Source organism: Phyllostomus hastatus, unplaced genomic scaffold, assembly GCF_019186645.2.
Source record: "Phyllostomus hastatus isolate PE091 unplaced genomic scaffold, TTU_PhHast_1.1 phas_contig_80, whole genome shotgun sequence".
Lineage (NCBI taxonomy): Eukaryota > Metazoa > Chordata > Mammalia > Chiroptera > Phyllostomidae > Phyllostomus > Phyllostomus hastatus.
In genome coordinates, this window is record NW_025333960.1 from 39,008,190 (window position 1) to 39,033,476 (window position 25,287).

Consider the following 25,287-nt stretch of genomic DNA (forward strand, 5'->3'; position numbering starts at 1 on the left):
CACTTTTCTAGGCATTCTGCAGGAGCAATTACATTTATAAAAGGTCCGCTCATAAAACAATCTAACTAAAACAAGTGAAAAATCAAAGGACACTAGGTCTGCTTTGAAATATTTTAAAATATCTTTTTAAAAAAGTGTTTACATCTACAGATTGGCTTTAAGAAAGGGAAAAACACACTGAAATAATTGTAGCATATCCCTGAAAATAATTAAACTGCCACCGCGCGTCTTTTATGAGGTGCAAGGACAAACCAATGGACTGCTAGGGCACACGAGTCAAGTATTATCTGTTGAAATGTGGTGTAAGACACAGCGGCTTACTCCATACGAACTCTTCCTGTGGCCCAGAAGTGGCTGGTGCTGGCAGTATCAGTGCGACCATTATTGGCAATGGATGTCACGCTATGCTGTTTTGGTATCAAGACATAAGTAGGAATGGAGGTAAGGTTTGGAAAGATTTTCTGCAAGGCTTCTTTAGATGAGATTTAGCAGTAAACAAACAAATCATCAAGAATAAATGTTTAAGACCCACCAAACACATTAAGATCAAGGATTTCAAAAGTTAATCCACTTTCCTTCCCCCAAGAGTTTATTTTTGGTAAAAGGCAGAAAAATTAGTTTTTCTACAAGGGAATTCTGCTTCTAAATGATAATTTGAAAATCTCGATATATATTATATATTAAAAAAGACACACAAAAATAACGGAGAAATGGGAATAACAGATTAGGTACTGTAACTTTATAAAGGCTTGCCTAAATCAAGAAGCAGCACACACGCCTAATTTATGCAAACTAAAAATGGGTATAAACAGCACAATACTGTGATACTGCATCATGATACATTACCTGTACACGTAACTACTACTGTTATTAATAAACCTTCGGGACATTCAATGTTATGCCCAAGAAGACATCAGTAAGTCTTTAAAATCTTCTCTTCCTCCTTTATGGGAGGGTATTTCTAGACACTAAATTTCCCATCTAATATTTGAACATAGGAAACTGATTCCACAAGGTGCTTTAATTGATGAGACCTCAAGTGCTGTTTTCTCGCTTGAATTTTTGGATATAAACAGTCCATGGGGACCACACACAAATACTATGACAGAAGAGCTGTTACATTAAGTCTTTTGATGGGACTTGATTGGTGACAAAGCTTTATGACATGCTTGAGCAACGCACTGAAGGGGATCCCATCTGAGTTAGTACTTTGTCCAACCACTGTAGAGGTCCATTCAGATGAAGTTCAATCCAGCAAGGAGTGCTCGTTACTGTCTGCCTTCTGTTTAAAAGAATACAAGAAAATAATTATGAAATTAAAAGAACATGACTATGTTCAGCTAGATGCACTAAGAATTTAGATGAAGTAAAAGGCTGCATATACTGAAACCTAAATTCTGTTGAACAAGTGTTAAGTTTGGATATCTAATTATTTTGAAAACGGCTTCATCCTCAAAGCCTACCAAAGTATTTCCAAGAATTTTTTTCTTTGAAAGAGATTTATAAAAAACATTATTCTACCCTCAAATTATAATTAGTAGGGTGATCTTACTATTTACCATCCAAAATGGGATACCTTTACAAGAGAATGTAGTCACTACTAATAATTATGCCAGGGCCAAGAGATGCAAACCAGGACTGTCCTATGCTAACGGGAATATATAGTTACCTACTTATTTATCAACCGAAGAATAGAAGATATTCAAATACCAAATGAAGTCTAAATGGAAGAGAGTTCAAATTTAAAAAATACTAAAACAGCCCTGGCTGGTGTAGCTCAGTGGATTGAGCGCGGGCTGCGAACCAAAGTGTTGCAGGTTCGATTCCCAGCCAGGGTACATGCCTGGGTTGCAGGCCATAACCCCCAGCAACCGCACATTGATGTTTCTCTCTCTGTATCTCCCTCCCTCCCTTCTCTAAAAATAAATAAATAAATTAAAAATCGTAAAAAAGAAAAAGAATACTAAAACAAAATTCTAACCTAGGCTTCTCACAGAATGCTCAGAGCTGTAGTCCAACTTTCCCAAAGCCAACAGCATCCCTTTCGGCAACATCATGCAGACTTTTATAAAACACCCTTAGTAATTCAACAAAAAGGGCAACTGTTCAATGACATCCTGTCACTTCTATGTACTGATTTTAGTTCTGTTTTATTTAATATACAGTAAGTCAGTAAATCTACTTGTTTCTTCAGCATGACAGCCCTTCACACATAAGAAAAGGCCATTATCACACTCCACCTCCAAGCAACATATATTCACATGATTTAAAACTATATTTCAACGGATGCAGTTTTTTGGATCAGAGGTGTCAGTACCCCATTATAAACTTCAGATTTTTCAGTGTTCTCTAGACATCCCCCACCTGCAGATGTCTGCACTTATCTGCCTCCTGAGAACTTCTGAGCTCTGTCCAGAGACGCAGCAGACCAGAGTGCCAGGACTTTTAACATCCCCAGGAGCAGCCCTCACGCAACAACACAGGAACTGGCATTTAAATGCCCAGTTTCCTTTCCTTTTGGGTGGGATCATTCCGTATGTTCTCTACCATTTTCCTAAGTTTTCCTAAGGGAAAAAGCTAATGAGCCTTGTACCCTATTAGATGGATTAATAATGATATTGGCTGCCTTCCCTCTCCTACCTCACTTCCCTACTTCCTCCTTCCTTACCAGTGTTTCTTCCATTTCCTGAACAAACTCTTTGCACCTGAATCCTTGTCTCAGGGTCTAAGACACAAAGACATTTTGATATATGATCATCACTGAAGCATGACACACGGAACTTAACGGTCCCAAATCTGATCCGCACAGACTCACTGCCTTGCTTTGATGTAGACCCTCTGTATTCTCCTATGCTTGGGCACACTCTGCAAGTTGCCTTGTGTTGTCCACGAGGTCCAGGCAAGACTGACCCTTCTCATTTGCATCTCATTTTCCCCTCTGCTGTCTGCACTGTGTCCTTCACACAGTCCTGCTTTTCATCTCTCCCTTGAATCAGGTGTTTGGCAGTAATTTTGCCAAAATCTCTTTGATTTTGCCGCTTGCTGAATTCTGGATATTTCCCAGTTTGTTTTCAATCCTATCATTTTATCACTACATTAGTGTAACCTTCATGAGTAATTCTTCATCCAGGTCACCGAAGGGCAGAAGTGCGTTTAAGGGTTGGGCACAAAGTTGCACCCAGGCACTATCCATCCCACTACCTGATCAGTTACTCCAGTGCTGGTTCGCTCGTTTCTCAATAAAATACGAACTCTTTACACATCTGTATTTCCTTTTCACTATGTTCCTGACTTTTATGCTGGGAATCGAGCTGGCATTAAAGAAATGGAGAAATACTGACAGTTTCAGAAATCCAACCATTACATCTACCTCCTCAGCTCCAGTGTCATTAAGGATAAAAGGACAGTTCAGAGACATGAGTATTTTAAGTTATTTTAATCTATAAATGTTCAAGGAAACTTCTTAATTATCCAAAGTAGATACACCTGACTCCACACCAATAAAACCATACTATATATTACTGCTTCTCATAATTACAGATTTTAAATTATCTGTGGGTGAAAGAATGGCCGAGTCCACAGTAAATGAAGAGCACTATCTCTCTCTACAAATTAAAACTGCTCTTAGCAGAAGACCTATATAAGATAAACATGGAATTCTCCCTCACCTGTTCAGTCCACATTTAATTCAACTGCATTTCTACCATGTTCTGCAACATTCTAATCATTTGAAGGGAAAACTAAAGGTCTGACCTAAAAACTTGATTATCAGATAGTTGCTACTGGAATCTAATTTTAATATCAACTCAAGTCACTTCAAATACAAAGGAAAAGAAACCTCAGCAGACTTTAGAGGTGTCACATTTCAAAAAGCAAATGATTAGCAGGGGTCTCCAACTCATGGCCCAGGTCACGTGCATCCCAGGCCACATATGTCCCAGGATAGCTGTGAATGCAGCCCAACACAAAATCACAAATTTACCTAAAACATGAGAATTTTTTGTGATCATGTGTCACAATGTATTTAAGTAGCCTAAGACAACTTCTCTTCTTCCAGTGTGGCAGAAATGCCGAAAGGCTGGGCACCCCTGGAAACAAACTGAACTATAGCACAATCAGTAGAAAATGAATTATTCTACTAATATAACACGGGCAAAACAGTGAGAAGTCTTCATTCTAGGATAAAAATACATAACAATGTATATTTATGAAAGTACTCAACCAGCAGACCTCAAATCTCACTACCTCAAAAATCATATACCTCACACTGCTTGTTTATGATCAGAAATCAAGCCCAAATGAAATGAAATAAATTCTGAAGAAGGGCCCAAGTTGAGGAATAAAACAGGAAAACTATTGCTACACTATATGAATGTCTTCTGAAGTAGGCATTCAAAGAGTAAGCAATATAAGTAGGAGAAAGATTTGAGTATTTTATTTATGATTCTATTCTTGAACACACTGAGGAAGTCCTCCTTTTCTTTGATGTGGAATCCAAGCTTGAGTAATCTATCTTACCCCTGACGACAAATCTGCTTTTGTAAAGCTCAATTATGTAACTGTTACCACTATCTTTAGAGAAGAAGGTAAGAGTCAAGGAGAGCTTTCCTCAAGTCTTACACCACTTACAAGAGCTTTCCACCACTTACAATGTGTCCTTGAGCAAATTATCAAATCTCTTCTAAGCGTATTTCCAAGTAAGTATTAGCCTGAACCATTTTTTTATTTAAGAAGACTGCAACTTATAAAAAAAGAACAGTAACAGAATTCTTAGCAGTGCTGAAAGGCACAAGATACTGCATTTAAAACACAGCTTATTTCCTGGCACCCAACAAGTACCCCTTCTACTACTGAATAAAGTTCCACTTCTTAATCTTATATTCAAATGGTCTCAGCTTACTTGTTTAGCTTTATTCTTCTGTATTTTCTATACTCTGGGCAAACTGAACTGCTGTTTTACTGCCAGAATCATCATGTGCCATACTCTCATAGCCATGACTACTAAAATACTACACGCCTTTTAGAATCTACGTGATCTCTACATTCTCTACCAGAAGCTTTCACTGAGCCCCAGTGAAGACAGCTCTCCTTCCTGGAAATGACACAATCCTTCCAATATACCCCTTTTATGCTATCGAACAATCTGTAGGTATTATTTTACAGTCCACGTCTATACATGTTTCAATTCTATCTTCTACAATGCCAGCACAAGAATTTGCAATATTTTCAATCTAGGTCTTCAACTTTCTTTTGTAATTACACATAAAGATCTGTTGACTCCATAACCTCAATGAAAACAAATACAAGTGAACTCCAGAATATGCAAAGGATGGGAGAAAAAAGAATTACATTATGGAAATTTAAGAGTTAAGTATATATTCCATACCGGTATTCTGCTCCCCACCCTTTCACAAAACTCATTCTTATGGTGCACATTCTAGTTAGCTGATACACGGCTTCAAAACCCTGATTAACAGACTGAGCCAGAAGAGCAGCAAATTCCTGGTTGTTGAAGATCTTCAGATTACAGCCTATGATTGAAAAAAAAATAAAACAAAAAAGAAAAAAATTGTGTAAAAGCAGTATTACCATAAGAAAATAATCTGAAAAGGGCTACAGATACTAGAACAGAAGCATGCAAATCATCTCCTGACTCCCCAAATTAATAGTAAGTAGAAAAGCTCAGCAAGTTGATATGATAGGTTTATGTACATTGTTGTACCCATACCTGGTGGAATTTTACACACTGTTGCAGGGTGCCAGCCGTATCTCTGATTACAATTGGGGCTCTGCACAAAGATTGCACTATCACTTAGGCACTCAGCAAAAACTTCCCCACCTATGTAATATAAGCGTACTCCTCTTCCTGAAACAAAATACATATGGGATTAGTTTTATAACATTTACTATTTCAGCATGACTTTGGAAGAGTCTTCTTGGAGAAATACTAACATAAGGTATTTAGATACTTTCCACAATTATGCTTTTCTGAAGTCTAACTCTGAAACATACCACTGTATATTTTCCTAAGTATTTTAACAATGATTTTTATTGATTTGTAAAAGTAATACATGCTTATCAAAAATATTTAAACAATGTAGAAAAGTACGTGGAGAGTAAAATAAAGTTTCATACAAATTACATAGTTTAAAATAAGTAAAAGAAGTTGAGTTAATTTTGAAGGAATTAACTAATGCTCAGAGAAATATGCCTTCATTATAATAAATAGTATTTCCTTAAAGATCCCACTAAAGTTAAGAAAAAAGGTAATAAAAATCATCGAGAGGTTAGAGAAAGGGAGATTATCTTTGTTGGGCTTGACCTAGTCAGGGGATGCCACTGACGAGGTGCCGGGCTGTCCCCCATGAAAGTGATTCAAGAGTGAGAGCCAGTCAACACAGGAGACTCCCCAGTGCTCCCTATGAAGACGGAGGGGGCCGCCTGGCAAGAAATGCAGGTGGACTCTAGATTCTGACAGCAGCCTCCAGCTGACAGTCTGCAGGAAATGAGTACCTCAGTAAAACAACTTCAGGGATGTAAACTCTGCAACAATCATATGGCTGGACAAGGACCTGCAGCTCCAGATGAGAAGGTAGCTCAGATGACACCATGATTTCCCCATGAGACCCTGAGGAGACGCCTAAGCCATGCCTGGAGTTTTGACCCACGGAAACTGAGAGATGTGTTGTTTCAGGCTGGTAAATGTTTGGTAGTATGTTACACAGTAAAAAAAGAAATATGTATGCCATGTATAATGAGCTCCCATGTATACTGCACACTCATGTTTTTGGCACAAAGTATCGGGAAAAAAATTCATTTTAATTTTTTAGTTCAATTTTTAATTTATCTATATTTAGAAACAAAATTGATTATGATATTCCAGAGTGTTATTTTGCATATGGATATCATTATTGCTTTCTAGAGTTACACTTTTAACACATAAGCATAAATAAGAGAATTAAAAACACTTATATAGATAAGGAATTAGTACTATCCATGTATAATACATATTCTTATTTTTCCCTCAAAAACTTGGGCTAAAAAGTGTGTATTATACATGGCAAAATACTGTAATAAAAGTACCAACAAGCCAAATTTACTACATAAATACAAAATCTGGTGCCCTGTTCTCTTAGGACTACAGAAGATTTGTTTTTTAAAAAATCACATACTTGACCATTATGAAAATGTTAGAATAATCATGTACTTGACCATCAGGAAAATATTACTGGTAAGTCTAAAAAGTAGAGTTTTTTTTCAGGCTATATTCTTTTGATCCAATAATTACGGCAGTCTACAACTCTGCAGAAATGAATATGGTAGAGGAAATCTGTTAAATTTTTATGCAGAACCCCAATTAAAACACAGAAAAAAACAACCATTTTAGCTAAAGTAGGGTGGAGATACAGAAGCCTTCCTCACCTACAAGACACCCTGGTACCCTAACAAGACTATGCAAAATGTATAAATCGAGCAAGATTTGAGAAATCCCACATGGAGCCAACAGACCTCTTACATCCCTCACATTCGCGGTGTCACACTCACTCTTCAGTGACCAGCATTATTTATCAGGTCACTGATATTTATCAGGAGGAGGTGATGGTTCATTAAATGGAAACAGAAGAAAACTATGTTAAAGGAAGTTACTTTAAGGTGATAAGAACTATGTTCAGTTACACCAATGGTGCTCAAATATTTTCCTACCTCAGTCAAACAAAATTCTGAAGACCCCAGGAGTTTTCATTTATGTGAATTACATCTATGAAAACTTACCATACTAGATATTAAAACTGAGATTCAAAAAATTAATTCATTTAAAAATCAAATAAACCCACTACACAGCAACATAAATAACATTTTTATGAAAAAGAACTCTTTTCCAAAGGGAAAAAAAAGAAAAGAAAAAGTGAGAAGAGTAGCAATGTATTTTTGCAAATCTCTTTAATGTCTGACTTAACAGAAGAGAGTTGGATTCTCTACACTTCATATCATGTCTTGCAAGATCATATGCCATCCAGCCTCTGAATACTTCACTGTGTATGTGACAGAACGGGAGCAGAAAAGGAAAACAGCACCCTAACACCATCATGAAACTAGTTTTCTCCTTCCGAACTTGCTGAAAGGCTGTTGGGACTGCCACATTTTTGAGATCCCTGAATTATTTTTTGAACTTCATTAAATGACAACTCTTGTTTTAGATATCTTGCTTTAGATTAATACTGAGATTTAATGTATAAAGTCATTGAAGAAGGGAACAAAAAGGAGATGCAAACAAACTAGAAAAAAAAAACCCTCATCATTTGTTGACAATAAAACCCTAAAATCTGAAAGTGACAATTTTATGACTTGTAGAGACTCAGCAAAGTCAAGTCATTTTAACACCTATTTATCGAAGGACCTCCCAGTGCCAGTTAAAGAGAAGCTGAAGAGAAGAGTTTGCAGATGAAAGGATCAACAGCATCTATGAAAAGAAATGAGGCTGCACACTTAAACTGAGAGAAGGCAGGCTCTCCTGCACACAATCTCTTGATGTGGTAAACCACATAATGCTCACATTATGAGTATATGGCATTGGTTTTTCACACAAGAGAAAAAACATACCTATGTGTCTTCTTGTCATTTCAACTGTAGCATTTCGGTTGACGTTGGAGAGTAAACCTAAGCAGAACCTCTCTGAATTTGATGGGTCTGTGAAGCCGTCTACAGTGAGCGAGGGTTGTGATGCATGGAAGGTCTCTCCAACCCTCTGGTTTAATTCATAATAGGCTATTGAACACCAAAACGCAGGTTCTGAGTAAGTGACTGGCTGCAAATCTGGGGGGAAAAACCAAATCCACAAGAGCGAGAAATGTTGTATGAATAGTTCAAGCCAAGAATAGACTGAATATTATCATCTTTACATGCTCTACGCCAGCCTACCCTGGCAACAGCTCAGGAAGGAGACCTAACATCTACATCATGAATTCCAATTTTCATGAATCATACAGATTTTCAAATTTTTCAATTTCCTCCATCTCATTAAGTCATCCAATCTTCAGATCTTTTTTTTTAACCGACTTCATGGAGATTCAGTTGTTCTCCTAGTAATTTTACACTAGTTTCCATTCAAACAGAAAACTACCATAGATAAAGTAAATCAATTTGCATAATAAAGCTAATTTTTGGTAGCATAAAGTGGAATAAAACTGGAGCAAAAATCAGTGAGTCAACAGCCACAAGAGGAAAAACTATAATAATAGGATGTAAAATGACATTTTTGACATTTGTGGATTTTAACATCAAATTCTCAGGGGTTACCTTGGTTACAAATATATAAAATCCCCACACAGGTAAGAAACAAAGTATAAATATAAAGCATGTGCAAGGGGAAAGAGAATATGGGATCCGAGGAACCTATATACTCCACTGGAAAACTACGATCACATACATATAACGTCCATAATTTTCATCATAATCCATTAAAGGAAAATATCATTTAAAAAACTGACCATTATGTAGAATAAATTTCAAATGTGTCAACGGAAGAGAAATTGTGAAAGAGCAGAGCAAAATGAAGGCCAAGAATAAACTACAGAATGTCTATAAACACACACACACAGTAGCTCGCACACATACACACAGCACTCTAAACCACACACACGTCTGTGATGTGTATACATATTTACACACATACCTCCTATTAATAACTGCTCTCGTAAAATATATCATTAAAAAACATACCTGCAGAAACCTAGTCATAATAGGTCATAAAATTTACCTTGAGTAAAGAATATGATTTCTATGAATAAACATATTATTAGTTTCTTATACTATGTGCCAGTAGAAAAGAGGTTTAGTAATATTGAGGCACATCACCATTATTTTTTAAAAGCACTAATTTGAACAATCACTTGGCTATTTGAGTTTTTTCTCATGTATAGATAAAATAATGACCAGAAAGAATATTTAAGTGATATGGTATAAAAACAGTGGTGGAAAAGTGTTTGCAACTTACCCAAACTATGATTAACAGGGGAAAGAGTAGTAGGAGATAGTTCTGCTGGAGATCCTAAAATAAAAGGAATCAATTTAAAAATAGATGTGAACCTATTTCCAGAACTTATGACCAAATAATAAAAAAACTGGTTGTAATTGTCACAAATTATACACAGATAATTTACATCCCAAGAATTAAAAATATACAGCTACTTTATGTGAGTATAATTTTGGAGGCTTCAATACATAAAAGGTAAAAAAGAATATAAAACAGCCCTGGCTTCTAGCCAGACTTCTCCTTCCCAAAGGCACCCAATGTATCTTTCCAGAAATATTCTACGAACCACATAAGCAAGTGTTTTATGTTCTGTGTGCCCTGTTTGTAATGTACAAATGGTAGCACAGCTCTGAAGTTTGTTATTACATTGCTTATTCTACCACAGATGTTGATAAGTTTCCTTATTAATTACTTATCTATATTATCAGCTGCATAACAGTACATTATGGTATATTATGATCCCATATGGATGAACACACAGGCTATTTTCAATCTCTTCTTTAAGAACCAAGATTGCAATGACTAATCTTGGACATTTGCATACTTTCAGTCATATCTGAAGGATAAGAATAGGCTCTTAAAAGAGAAACTGCCAGGTCAAAGGGCTGTGGTTCTGTAATTTTGATAGATTTTTGCCAAAATTGTCATCTATAGAATGTGTACTGGTTTGCATTCCCAGTAACAATGAATGGCGAGGGGATGCTCATGCATTAAGAGGTGAGTACATGCTCTTAACAAGCACTGTTTTAATCTGTGTTCCTCTTATACACGATATTGAGTAGCTTTACACTTGCTGACAATGCATTTCCTTTCTGTGAATAGTCTGCTCTTTTGTTCATTTTTCTACTGTGGTATTAATCACTTTTCTCACTAATCTATAGAAGGCTCTCTATGTATTACAGATAGGAGTCCTTTCATGGTATGAGTTTCAGATATTCGGTTATCTATCTTATGACTCTTAATCCTAATTCTGATTAAATAATAAAAAAACCTTTTATGTAACGAAATGTATCAGTCATTTTGGTGTGTGTCACACTTTGATAAAACAGTGGTGACAGTGGATACTCTGTCTTAACTTTAAGGGAATATTTCTAGTTTTTTCGCATTGAGTATAATGCTGGCTTTGACGATGAGAGAGGTAACACTGCTTATTTAGGATTTTTGCATCAAAATTCTCAAGCAATACCAGTCTGTAGATTAACACTGTGAGTGCAATGTCATGCTATTTCATAAAGACAATCTAGAAGCTATACATCTTTCCTATGTTCTGTAACAGTTTTAATAGCATTTTAATAACACATTCCTCACAGTTTGGTAAAATTTCTGTGTGAAATTGTTTGCAGTTAAGAATTTTTTAGGGTTTAAGACATTTCTCTACTTCTTCCACGAAAATTGACTTAAGATAGCTCTATTTTCTGGAGTCAGTCTGGTAAGTTATATTGTCTTAGAAAATTACTCATGTGTTCCAGTTTCAGTAAACAGGCTAAATCTAATCAAGAAAATACGGGGGAGGGGGCACAGATACACAAAATAAGAAAAAGAAGGCACACCAACAGACACAGGAAAAAAAAATGAGACCACTCAATTCCATGCAACTACATTTAGATATATTTGTTGTGAATTTGTTAAATAATCATATATAATTATAAACTTTGTTTTCTGATCATCATTCTCAATATTTTGGAAAAGTTATCTAAAAGAGCATGACCTACAGCGCCCAGGTGTCACATTTACAGCAATGGCATAAATGTAGACCAAGACAGGCCAGACCCCCTGTGCCCCTCCCTCTCCTTCCCACACCAGTGGAACCATAACATGAAACTCCAGGGAATATAAGTGAAGTGTGAACCCTCAGACAAAACAGATATATCAAAAATAGAGAACAAATAATTACTTTTTAGGAGACAGAAAAGTCTTCCATAACAAAATTAATTTACGTTTTTTTCTTGTTGTGTTCCTCATTTTGAAAACTATGTTGGCAAGTCCCAATAGGTACAACTAAGAAAGGTCAAAATATATTTAGAACAATGAACTAAAACTCACTGCTGTTTCCTGAAGCTGTTATAAAATAAACAAAGCCACTATTAGACATGGAGGAAACTGCCCCATTTTTCATTTTTAACCATTTACTCTTCTATTAAATACTTATCAGAAATGACCAGTAATTACAGTTCATTAACTTAGACTAATTGGAGTTCAATCAGATGTGATAAAAGGAATTACAGATTGCAAAAAGAAAGGTTCGTTATAACCACATACAAATTTTTAAAAAGTTAAAGTAAGCTAACAATTTACTAGCTACAGAAGTTTTTAGAAACATTTTCTAAAATGCATGCAGGTGAACTGATAATTAACCTATTAATTATTCATATATGCATGCTGCTACTAAAGTTTGGAACTTCCTGTTACGAGAAGTAAAAAATATCCTATTTAGCTAGTTTGAATCAGTGGTTTCTGTTACTTGTAGCTAAAACATCTAAAGAAATCCTCATGCATGTATCTTTGTATACAAGTTCTGTTACTCTCTAGTATTACCTTATACACAATACCCAGCATTGGATTTTAAAAAAACAAACACAAGAATGCATTGAAGGAAAAAAAACTCTCATAATCAAGAGCTAATAGTCAACAGCAGCAGACCTACACATGAACCAAATACTGGAATTATCAGATAAAGAGTTTAGACCGGAAGTTAGACCCACATTTACAGTATCACTTGATTTTCACCAAAGAAGCCAAGGTAAAGCAACAGGGAAAGAAAAGTCTCCAACAAATGGTGTTAACACAAGTGGACAAGTGTCCACAGCAAAGAACGAAGAGCAGAACGGTAACTAAGTATGTGAAATACTCCCTTCATTCAAGGTTTCACGTCCCGCAGTTTGTCACCTGCAGACATAAACCGTCCCTCGGCCCAGCACATCGACACTGTATACACTACCCGCCCATCAGTCACTTACTAGCCACCTGGATTCTCAGATGGAATGTTGTGGTTTTGCAGGGCTGGTGTTCAAAATGGCCCTCAACACAAGAAAAGCAATGCTGGCAATTCAGCTATGTCAAAGAGAAGCTGCAAAATGCTTCCTTTATGTGAAAAGGTGAGTATAGTAAGATATTCTGAAGAGAGCTCACATTCACTAAATTAAAGAAGTATAACTTAGATTATACTCTTACTACAGCCAATTGCTATAACTGTTCCACTTTATAATTATTGCTGTTAATCTCTTCCTGTGTCTAACCTCTAAATTAATCATAGGTATGTAAAAAATAGTAATATATAGGGTTCCGTACCATCCATAGTTTCAGGCATCCACTGGGGTCTTGCAACATACTACCTGAGGATATGGAAGGACTACTGTTTATTCATCTTATTGCTCTCGCCACGATTCAGGCATCTGTGTACTCAATGGAATCCTCATGGCCTCTGTGTCTGGCTTCTTTCACTTACCATAACGCTTTCAAGGTTCATCCATGTTGTACCACAGATCAGTACTTCATTCCATTATATGACTGAGTAATATTCCAATGTATGGACATACCTAATTTAATTTATCCATTCATCATCTGATATATAATTGGGTTGTTTCCTCTTTTACATCAACAATTGTATACAAGTTTAGCATGGATGTATACAAATTTAGTTTTCAATTTTCTGGGGCATATATCTAGAAGTGAAATTGCTAGGTTATATTTTTCAATATTTTAAGTTTCCTAAGCAAGTGAGCCATTTTATACTCCCACCAGCAGCATATGAAGACTCTAACTTCCCCATAAACTCATCAACACTTGTTATTGCCCTTTTTTGATTACAACCATTCCAGCAGGTGCAAAGTGGTATGTCATTGGTTTTCACTTGCATTTCCCTCATGACTACCGATGCTGAGCATCTTTTCATGGCATTCACTTTTATGTATTTTTATTTTTTTTAATCCTCACCTAAGGACCTGCTTATTGATATGGGGGGGGGGGAGAACATCAATGTTAGAATGCGAGAGAAAAACACCAATTGGTTGCCTCCCACATGTGCTCGAATGGAGATGGAACCTGCAGCCTGGGAATGTGCCCTGACCAAAAATCGAACTCGGAACCTTTTGCCGCATGGGGTGATGCTCCAACCAACTGAGCCACCAGACCAGGGCTGGCATTCACTTTTAAATGTATAGTAGCAGCTGTCCATCATGGGGCAAACAAAAACATAGTTGATTCAGGGATACAGTTCTTCAATATACAGATATAATTAGAAAGACATATTTGGAAAGCCAAATATCATTTGCAGTAAGATATCTGCATTAAGATATACAACATGTTATTTCCAAAAATCATTAGATCATCTATCTTTCTTGGTTATCTACTACTCTAAACAGCTATGATAAACTATAGCAGAAGCTTTCTTATTTGGAAGTCTAAATAATGGAGGGATGTAAACAACAGAATTACTATAAAAGCATGCCCACCACCAGTGTTAATTCATTTAAAAATAACTTAGATTATCGTAACTGCAGAGTGCTCTACTATAAACTGTAGAATAGTAATGATATAATTTGTCAGGTTGTACATAATATTAAGGTGTTCAATCCTTATGATACAGGTTGTAATGGATCAAAACAGACAATTATAATGACATCATGGCTATTTCACCAGCAACCTATCAATTCTGGTGAATTACACATTATTATATAACTATTTTAAAGATATGATGTAATATTTATTATATGGTAAAACTTTTCTCCACTGTTTTGGAATCAATACCCAAATATTAGAAATTCACTCAATTAGGTCAGGCACAAGATATATTTTTGGTAAACAATCCACTATAATTCAGAACTCACTCTTTTGCTAAAAGAGCACTGAAAAGCTAGGCTCCATTCCTTCCCTCCCAAGTCCTCTGAAAATCTGTTATTAGGCTAATTAATTATGGTTTTTCATCACAATGACATTTATTCATGGGATAACTAAAACTTTTCAACAGAAGCACAGAATACCTAAAAAGAAAAGTGTCTGAGTGTCCTCAATTTTCATTTACTCTACCCCAAAAGAATGTTCTACCACTCACTCTGCTGAGCAGCATATGCTAACTTTCATGGACAACAGGGGCTGTGGATTGTTCAAATATAATCAAGTCAAGATAAAATATTTTTTGATGTATCCCAAGTGCTCTAAATTTAAGAGTTATAAGTAACTCATATGAGTTTCAAATAAGGCAAAAAATGTTTATCTAATTACTGAGAGATTTTGAAAGATATTTTTTACCTGTATCCATACTTTGGTTCAACTGTTGATCACTTGTTTCTCCATCTTCACTGATGTATCCAGGAGGTGGCGTTTCTACAGAAGTTTAGAAAAATCAAGTACAGTTACAATTTAATCTCACCTTTTCTCCTAGCTACCAAAAATAACCAACGAATTGCTCCAAATAACAAATATAAATGTTATATAACATCATTATGAAAGCAGTATTGGATACTGAGAGCTTAGGATTCAGGTTCTGCTCCAAATCTTGCAGGTAAATCCTTAAAGCCTACTTGAAATACAATTGAGCTCTCTGGGCATATTTTCCCAGCTATTATTTACATATCTGGCTCATTTTCATATGTATATTTTCTGGGGCAAGAGCCAAAAATATAACTTTAAAGATGCCTCAGTTCTGGATCAGTATGCTTCAAAGACATTAATAGCTACAATGTTTTGGGTCTTTTTTTTTTTTTTTAACTAATGGCCACATGATGAGTACCTAGATAATTAAAGGATTCCCCCACCCCCATCCAGACATGAACAGTTTCAGATTACAAAGTAATACAGGCTTACATCTTTCGCTAAATTTTACAGGGCAAAATATGATAATATAGTTCAGGACTGGTCTAGCTTGAATTCTACCCAAAAAGTGTATTTCCCCAGAGATTTCTAACCATTAAGTCCTGAGTATTAAAGCAATAAATTAAATTCAAATACAGACTACAGCACAAAACCGAGGTAAAACACTTCCTGAAAATAAGTAAGATTCTAGTGTGTCATTTCTGACATGTTTTATGAACAAAATATTTACTTAGGAAGCATCTGAATACCTGAAAGAGCTTCATGAAAATAAAAACATTTATACAATTCTATCAATTATAATTTTGAGAACAAGAAATAAGTTTAAATGATTATCAACAGTTCAATTATTTACATTGCTGGACAGTTTTAAGCAATTCAAATACATACACATAAAAAAATTTTGTAATTACCAAAAGGAGGAGAGAAAATATGTGGGCTAAAGGTTTTCTTCATTAACCCTTTAATCTTCCTTCAACAAGCTAAATACAAATTTTAACTTCTTAATATCAAACCTTTCACTTGTCAGTACCCCCAAATTTTTAATACTGAAATTCTAAGAATAAAATAATGTACCTGCCTTCATATGTTCAAACAACAAAAAACATTAAAATAAGAGTAATACATATCACTATTTCAAAGGTTAAAGCTGATAAAATCAAACAGAGCCAAGTTTTACCAGTCTAACCACCATGTCTCAGAGATCTAAGTAGGAAAAAATGAATTTTTATGTACTTTATCCTCTTTTATTTTTCTCACTATTATGTACCTATAAAACAGTAATAAAACTATTAGCATTTTGGAGAAAATGTTAAAATTTCTTTTGAAGTGGAATGAAAAGTAAACCCTCAGATTCTGCTGTCAGAGCGGGGTAAACCCCACTATCCAAAAGAGCAAATAGGTACGATCCACTTTGGATTTTCTACTTTGTAAAATACCCAAATCTAAAAAATAAAGGAAAAGCAAGTTCAAGCATCTCCACATGTGAAAGCTACTAAGCATTCTGATTAACATCCTTCCAAATAAGTACTGGGTAGATGATCTTACAAGATGCGTACTTACACCTCAGTTTCCTAGCACTGCTACTACATCAGACCCTCTTCAAAGACCTGAAATGCCTCCCTTCCTCACGCCACAACTCTCCCCCTAGGAAATGCGTTAGCCCTGCTTCCCGCCTCATCCCAGCCCTCACACTGCATTCCACTCTGTGCGCTACTTCCGAACTTCTCAAAAAGTTCGTTTCCTAGCAATCCAAAAAGCAGCCCTGAATTCCTTTCGCAATAAAATAGTAAGCAAAGAAAATGAACATTAAAGCAATTAGAAGACACTTTCTAACTCTAAAATTAGCTATTTTGAAAAATCCTTATATTTTAAAAATTGTCTTCAATGAATACTTCTTTGGTATTATTTCCATGATGAGACACATGCAAGAAATATCTTTTTATGCACTTAAAACTCTAAGTTCTTTACATATTTCAATTGTGTAAGAGTGGGATACAGGGATATTACACAAAAGGAGAAAAAAATTAACACCAAAAAATCCAAGGTATAGCTCAATCCTCATCCTAATACTATACCTTTGGTTCCTGTTTTAAAAGGGGGCGGGGGACAGAAAAGTAAGAAAACATTGGTTGTTTTCCTAAAATCAGTGAAAATTAAAGGGGTGAGGAGGCTCCTGTATCATGTCATGGCATATGTTGCTGGATCACGTAATGAAATAATTAGAGTTACTGAGACCCAGATGAAAAAGAACTAAAATAGAGGTTTTCTAATTTTCAGTACAACATAGGTATTGCTGTATCTACAGAACTAAAATACTTTATCTCCTACAGAAACCTTATGTTTTTCTTATGCATTGTCTATGAAAGCAATCATCTGGTCAATTTTTCATTACATTTGTTTCAGGAATACTTTTTCCTGTATCATTTATTTTGCTTACATTCTACATCTCTCTTAGCTTCAACAACTAAGACAAACTTACTAAGATCTTTTCTTTTCTGCTTCTCAGAGTACTTTGATAAAAGCCACTGCAAAAGAAAATGAAATATGAAGTAAAACTTTTCTCCAGACAGAAGTGTTTCAAGTACTAGGTTTATATACTTGACAAAATAATCACCCAACAGATCATACTTCTCTATTTAAAATCCAAAAAGCATTTTTTAAAGAGTCAAACCACTAGGTTGAAAAAGTTTACTAATACTTAAATGTTTATGAATAAAATTTGTACCTATCCCAATTTTTAGGAGATTCAGATGGCAAAAAATACCTGGGATATAATTACTCTGTGGCTCAATCCCCGCTGGGAAATTAGTGTTTTCTGGAATGGAGTGAGTATAATCATCCAGAGGTGGCAGTTCTGTTAGGATCTCAGTGTGCCGTGGCACTAATACAGGAGGCAGAACTAAAAAGTAAAAAAAAAAAATAAATAAATAATCCAAGTTAATGGCAAGAAGCAATAGGTAGGAGGCCAAGACCTTTATTAAAAGTTTTCACAATTTTTTTTTAAAAAGTAGCCTGCTTAATTCTTTAAATTTAGGGCCCACCCATTTGGTATTATACAAGTTATTAAGAAATTGACAAATCTGATTATAATTTTAACTTATATAGTTCACAATCTAAAACTTCAAGATCCAATTTATTTTGTACTTTTGAGTACAAGGTGATCCTGGTAATATTATATTCCCATGAAAGTTCAAAAACTCCCATTTGAAGAGCTGGGAAAAGATCTGTAAAATCATATTTAAGGTATCTTCTAAAAATACAGCCATAGTCCTGAAAAGTTTCAAGTACAAAGCTAAGTAAACATAAAGTCTTCTTATGAGTTTTACTGAACTGCTTACATAGGAATGATGTCATTAAAGTATTGAGGGGGAAAAAAAACCCAACAACCAAACACTCAGAGAGCAAAATGAGTAAAAACAGTTAATGCAGCAGACAGGTAAACATATTTATCAGTTTACCTCTAAGCTGAATGAATTTGTGGATTAGAATTTCCTGCATGTGTACTTTGAGGTGAAATAGTATGCTATCTCAAGAAATTATCCTTCCCACTAAGATATACTTTCCAAAAAATATTTTAAAAATTTAAAAACTCTATTTATTTATTTATTAGAGAGGGAAGGGAGGGAGTAAGAGAGAAAGAGAGAAACATCAATGTGCGGTTGCTGGGGGTCATGGCCTGCAACCCAGGCATGTACCCTGACTGGGAATCGAACCTGCGACACTTTGGTTCGCAGACTGCAGTCAATCCATTGAGCTACACCAGCCAGGGCTTAAAAACTATTTTTAATGACCACCAAATACTATACTGAATTTAAGGTAAAGTTTATTTAGAATTTTACACTGAAATTTTCTTGGGTCAATTAGGTATAAGAGTACCTAATATACTTAAGTCCAAGCATTTATTTATTTATGTATGTATTTATTTATTTTTAATCGTTTTCTTACCTGGTGTCTCAACTCTCTGGTAGTGGTAAGGGTTAACACATACTTCGTCCTTTTTAAGATTAAAAGCATATTCGCAGTTTTCAATTGCTTTGAGTTCATGATGACTGTGGAGATCAGGCCAGCGCCATAACCGGCAATATATAACATGCGGCAGCCCTTTCCGGTGAGATACCTGAAGACGACCATCAAGAGACCTATTGGGACAAAGCAAGGGGAAAAGAAAGGTGGGAGGTTTAAAAAAGCAGGAATAGTGAACAGGACTAAATTAGTTAAATAAAAGCATAAAGAAAGGAATGATAGACAGTTAGTTTTAGTGAGTACAAGGAAGAAAAATGTACTATTTAATGGATCTGACATAAAAGTAAACAGCAGCTCTAGCAGATGATTCTTAAAAACATGCCACACAAATGACTCAAGTGTCAGTGAATGGCTAACCATTTTGGAAAAAATAGATTTTTAAGAGTATCATATAAGTGCACTTGAAAAACTGTCAACTTTTATCTTTAGTAAATCAAACTCTTATTCAGGGATTCTTTTAGGGGCATTAATTCTGTAGGTGACTAAATTATCAAAAAAGGAACTACTGTGAAGAATGATAAATACCAACAATGATATAAAACTCACTTAAACTAATGCAATTCATTACCCAGTTGTGATTGTGTTGAGTACTGACATGTATTTCTGTAACTCACACATAAATGCAGATGGTGATGAACATGGTAAGATGAAATGGACAAATACCAATGTGCTCAAAAAGAGAATGAGGTGATTAAAAAAACATAAAAAACAAGTTAGCCTTGTGTTAATTGTGTTCAGTAATCAACCATGTATTATTAGTATACAGATGAGATTTAGATGATAACAAGAAATTTACCAAACTTGGTTATGTATCTATTGAAAAATTAGGCCAACAACAGATCTCAAACTAAAATGAGAATATAATGATCAAAGTTCCTATTCTTTAGGGGATGCAATAATTGAAAGATTAGAAATTAGAATTTCATTGATCAAAATTTTAGCTCAAACATTTAATATACTTTTAATACTGGCAAGCAGGTATTTTAAATGCCATGCCTTATTTTTACATTAAGGTAACATCCTAGGCAAAATTATACTAAGCAACCCACTATAGGTCTTCCAAAACACCCCCACCCTCCCACAAGATTGCTAGGATTCAACAGAGGGCAGAATATTCACCTGGTTTGTTCAGAGAAGCTGTAAAGGCCTGTTGTATCCCACTGATCTATCGTATTTGGTGTACTCAGTCCCCAAATTTCAGAGCAAGTGCTGTGCATAAATTGAAAAACAAAAAATTGATGTGAACATGGAAGCATGGTTATTCAAAATACCATGATGTAAAACATGAAAAATGTACAGAATACTTCCTTCACCCAGAAAATATACAGTGCTTCACTTTTTCTCTGCATTTAGTGCAGGTTTCTATATTTTCTATATGAAGGAAGCCAATAAAATGGAACATGTGACTCCAGATAAGTTATGATTATGTTTTTAAAATGTGAACACCAATGCTCTCTAGCTTAGTGAAGTTATACCTATAACGCCCTTTCCAATTTCCTTTACTCACAACAAAAGATCTAAAACCTATGCCATTAACCTAACAGTGCTTCATTTTATAACCCAGTTTTTTTTTTAAAAGAAAACACCTAAACGCAAATGTCAACTGTTATTTTTAATATAGGAAAACTTTCAATTAAAACAGACATATATCCACAGTTAAGATTTGTTTGAGACACATACTCAGTTTTATAGAAATTATTGTTCTTTTTATCAGTACCAAGGACAAGGTAGAAGATTTCAAACTCATTCTAATATAGCATACCGCCTTAAAAGTTTTAAGAAATTTCTATGAGGACTGTAAGGTATGTGAAAGCACCAAATTCTTAAAAGACAGTATGCATATGAAAAATTTGCTATATCTAGTATTTTTTTAAGATCAGTACTCCTGAAAGACAGACACCAGAAAGAACTCAAAATTTTTCTCCCGCAAATCCTTCCAGAACCTGGGCAGTCCAGAGATAATTCTCCCCGTTTGCCCTGCCACTACTTCATTTTAACTTCTCATCTGTGGGAGGAGGGAAGAAGAGGAGCTTAAAGGCAGTCTGCAGTGGAACTCAACTGCCAAGGTATCTCAGGTCCTAAGTTTTACTTTTAAAAATCTGAGTCAAAAAAGCTAACTAATGCAACTCGATTTCATTTCTTACATACTACAAAACCCTCAAAATTTCGAGGAGGAGAAAAAAAATTTCAAAACAACTTTTGAAAATCAAATCAAATTAATGATTGAATTCCAGATATACACACTGCTAATGAGTAAACTTAACTCAATCAACATTTCAAAACGCAGTGGTAAAAAGTACTGTCTTCCTGTGGCTGGGCAGCACCCTCCATCGAGTGGGTCCCAGGCTTCTGTGCTACATGGCCTCTTGCACTGGGGGCCTCCTGCACTGCCACTGGGAAGCGGAAGCATCTCATGTCATGCTTTGGGGCTCTAGTAACAGTAATACTGCACAGTTCTTTAAAATGCATTTTCAGACACTTTCCAGCACCTTGAAGAATTTTACAGATTCTCGAGCTTTTTATGCTACAGAGGTCTACCTTTCATTTCCCCAACTGCAAGTCAGAAAAAGAGTGGGAGATAATTTAGACCTTTTTTCTCCCCCCCCCCCAGGAGTACTAACTAAAAAATCATTAAAAATGGTACTTTTATCAAATAGCTACTGGAACCTTATCACATCATGTACTTTAAAATCACAATAAAATCAATTAAACTCTAGAGTCTTATGACTCTGAATTTAAAACCTCAGAAGGAATAGTATACAACTTTATTCTTCTTTCTTGAAAGATAATTCACAAAAAGTGATTAACAAAAGAATAGATCAAGAGGCTATTCTGGCCCTGGCTGGTGTGGTTCAGTGGACTGAGTGCTGGCCAGCAAACCAAAGGGTCACTGGTTAGATTCCCAGTCAGGGCACATGCCTGGGTTGCTGACCAGGCCCCCAGCAGCAGGGGCACAGGAGGCAACCACACACTGATGTTTCATTCCTTCTTTCTCCTTCCCTTCCCCTCTCTCTAAAAATAAATAAATAAAATCTTTTAAAAAAGAGAGGCTATTCTGCTCTTATGAGACTGGACATTTCAGTCCAATAACTCTAGGACAGACACAAGAACCAGAATCTAAAATAGAGCATGAAGAGGTTAAGTTGTGCTTCATTCAAGCTTTGAAAGAGAGAACAATAAACAGTAGTTGTTAAAAACATGCAACCAATCTAGAGGCAGACAGACCTAAATCCCAACTCCAACTCAGACACTTTCCAACTGCCAACCTAGGGTATATTTAAGTCTCAGTTCTATCCACGATTACAATATTCTCTCTCACAAAATTGGATGGTTCATTTAAAAAAAAATGTTTCTAGTTAGTACAGTTTTTGCTTGCTTATATAAGAAAACGTATTTTAAAAAAAGAATCCATTTATAACAAAATATACAAAGCACCTACAAATAACTGTAACTGTGTCAAAACTACACAAATAAACATTTTAATTATTACCAAAAATAACACAGTAAACTGAGCAAAGAAAAATAAGACACCATAGTGACATCAATTCTGCCAAATTTATGTATTTGATACAATCTTAATTTTTGAAAAATTAAATTTTAACCCTGACAAAATTATTCTAGAAATAACATACCAAGATAAACAAGAATGACTAGGAAAACTGATAAAGAAGAGTAGAGAATGGACCTAACAAACTCTGAAACACATTATAAATCCTTAATAATGAAAACATTGTGCAATTAGCAAAAGAACACTCAAGCAAAACAGAACAGAGGTTCTGCCTGTAGAGTAGCCTCAAATAGGCAAAACTTTCTTTGGACAAAAATGACACCCTTTGAACATAATAAAATCAGCTTTTTGAAAATATAACACCATCAACTACCTGAAAACAGTGGAGACCAAAAACAGATAAAAATCGAAGTCAGTCTAAGAGAGGAAATGTACTGGACGAGAGCTGCGTTGATGTGGCTCCGCAGACCAACGGGCACCCCACAGTCTACGCTGGGCAGGGTAATTAGACCTTAGCAGAAAACTGCAGTTTTACTGACCAGCAGAAGCAGAGTGGAATTGAAAGAGGGCTGGAAAAATTACGGGAAAATCCTGTAAGGAAGGGAGCAATAGGAGGAAAAACATCAATATACTAGCGTGAACTCTATCCAGATCCTTGACTGACCCTCAATTACACATGCGGGAGAGAAGGTGGAGGCCTGCTGAGAACCAGCACTTGAAAGTCAGAAAGAGCACAGCTGAGATCTCAGCTGTTGCTTACATCAGAGGTGAACCCTTTGGGTTTTGAGGCCACCCAAAACTATCAACACTCTTTAGTAGAGGAAGATAACAGAATTTAGTCTCTACAAGGTTTTATCCCCAAAATCCACTATAAAACCACCAATATATGAAGAAACAACAGGAAAATGTCACCCCTTAGCCAGAGCATAATCATCCGTGAACATGTGGATAACAATTTCTCATCAGGAACAATGGAAGCCAGAAGGCAAGAGAACATCTTTAAAGAGCTGAGAGGAAAAAGAAAACTCAACCTAAAATCTGTACCCAACAAAAAAATCCTCATAAAAGAAGTCAAAAACATGTTCAGATAAACAAAAACTAAGAGGATTCGTTTCTAGCAGACATTGCACGAAGAAAATTTCTTCACGATAAAGAGAAATGACAACAGATGGAAATATTAAATCACAGGAAAAATTACAAGAACTAGAAAGTATAGACATATAAGTAAATGTAAAGAATGATATTCTTTTTCTCTCAATTTCTACAAAAGCTCAGAGATGACCAAGTACAGCAAAAATTGTAACTCTAAAAAGTATGTGGATGTAATGAATTAACAGCAGGAGAAGCAACAGGAGGTGTTAAAAACAACTACACTGTTGCAAAGCTAAGGATACATATTGTGGTGGGAAAAGCAACCTCTCACCCCCACCCCAAGAAAAGAAAATTAAAATGAAATACTAAAAACTAATTAACCTCAAAGGAGAAAACAAAAAACAGATGATAATGAAGACTCAGGTGTGAATCCAACCGCACTGATATTACACACTGTACACTATGTACTCTAATTAGAGGCAGAGACTTGTCACAGAAAGAATACAAGATGCAAAATGTCTACCAAAAGAAGATGCACTCTAAATATGACACATAGATAAGCTGAAAATATAAGAATGGAAATACACAGTTCATGCGAGCAGTAAGTTTAATAAAACACAGTATCAAACCTCAGAAAGAAAAAAACCGGGATAACTGTCAGAGATTCATCAGAAAACATGAACAATCCTGTATGGATCTAAAAATAGTTTTAAATAACATTAAGTAACGGCTGACAGATCTAAAGGAAGAAATGAACAACCAGCAGAGTAATCTCAGTAACAACCAATTTAAAAACCATGGACAGCTCGACTACAAAAATTTAAAAACTATGTCACAGAAGAGCTGCATACTATTATCAACTACCTTGATCTAACTGATACTTACAGAATCCTCTTCAAGCACACACACAGAAACATTTAAAGAACGAGAGAGACCACATGCTGAAGCCATTTAAAAAGGGCAATTAGTTTTAAAATTTTGAAATCTTATATTGTGTTCTTCGAACACAAGATAAATTAGAAACCAATGATTGAAAGATACTTAGAAAAGTCCCAAATATTTGAATATTAGCAAACACTTCAAAATAACCCACATGTCAAAGAAGAAATCACAAAATAAATTATAAAATATTGTAAATGGCATGATAATGAATCTACAGTATAAAAAGTTGGGAAGGGAGAAAGCTAAGGCTAAAGTAATGCTTACAGGACTGGTTCTATGGCCTGGTTGGTTCAAGTGCTTGTCTTGTAAAGTAGAACTTAAAGGAAAACTTACTGCTTAATGTTTACATTAGAAGAAAAATATTTTAATTAATGATTTA

The 25,287-nt window shown here is 35.4% G+C and overlaps 1 protein-coding gene across 3 annotated transcripts in view; it reads right to left on the minus strand.

Moving 5' to 3' along the window:
* Positions 1 to 571: 571 nt before the first annotated feature.
* SMAD2 (SMAD family member 2) overlaps positions 572 to 25,287 on the minus strand; it is a 77,321-nt gene continuing 52,605 nt past the window's right edge. For all 3 annotated transcript variants that reach the window (XM_045849834.1, XM_045849832.1, XM_045849833.1), the window contains 9 exons: positions 20,486 to 20,575; positions 19,289 to 19,482; positions 18,108 to 18,242; positions 15,281 to 15,355; positions 9,995 to 10,048; positions 8,602 to 8,814; positions 5,729 to 5,866; positions 5,387 to 5,531; positions 572 to 1,282 (listed from right to left, as the gene is read on the minus strand). In XM_045849834.1, coding sequence (XP_045705790.1) covers positions 1,159 to 1,282; positions 5,387 to 5,531; positions 5,729 to 5,866; positions 8,602 to 8,814; positions 9,995 to 10,048; positions 15,281 to 15,355; positions 18,108 to 18,242; positions 19,289 to 19,482; positions 20,486 to 20,575 — 1,168 coding nt within the window. In that variant the 3' untranslated portion in view covers positions 572 to 1,158. The remainder of the gene's footprint in view (positions 1,283 to 5,386; positions 5,532 to 5,728; positions 5,867 to 8,601; positions 8,815 to 9,994; positions 10,049 to 15,280; positions 15,356 to 18,107; positions 18,243 to 19,288; positions 19,483 to 20,485; positions 20,576 to 25,287) is intronic.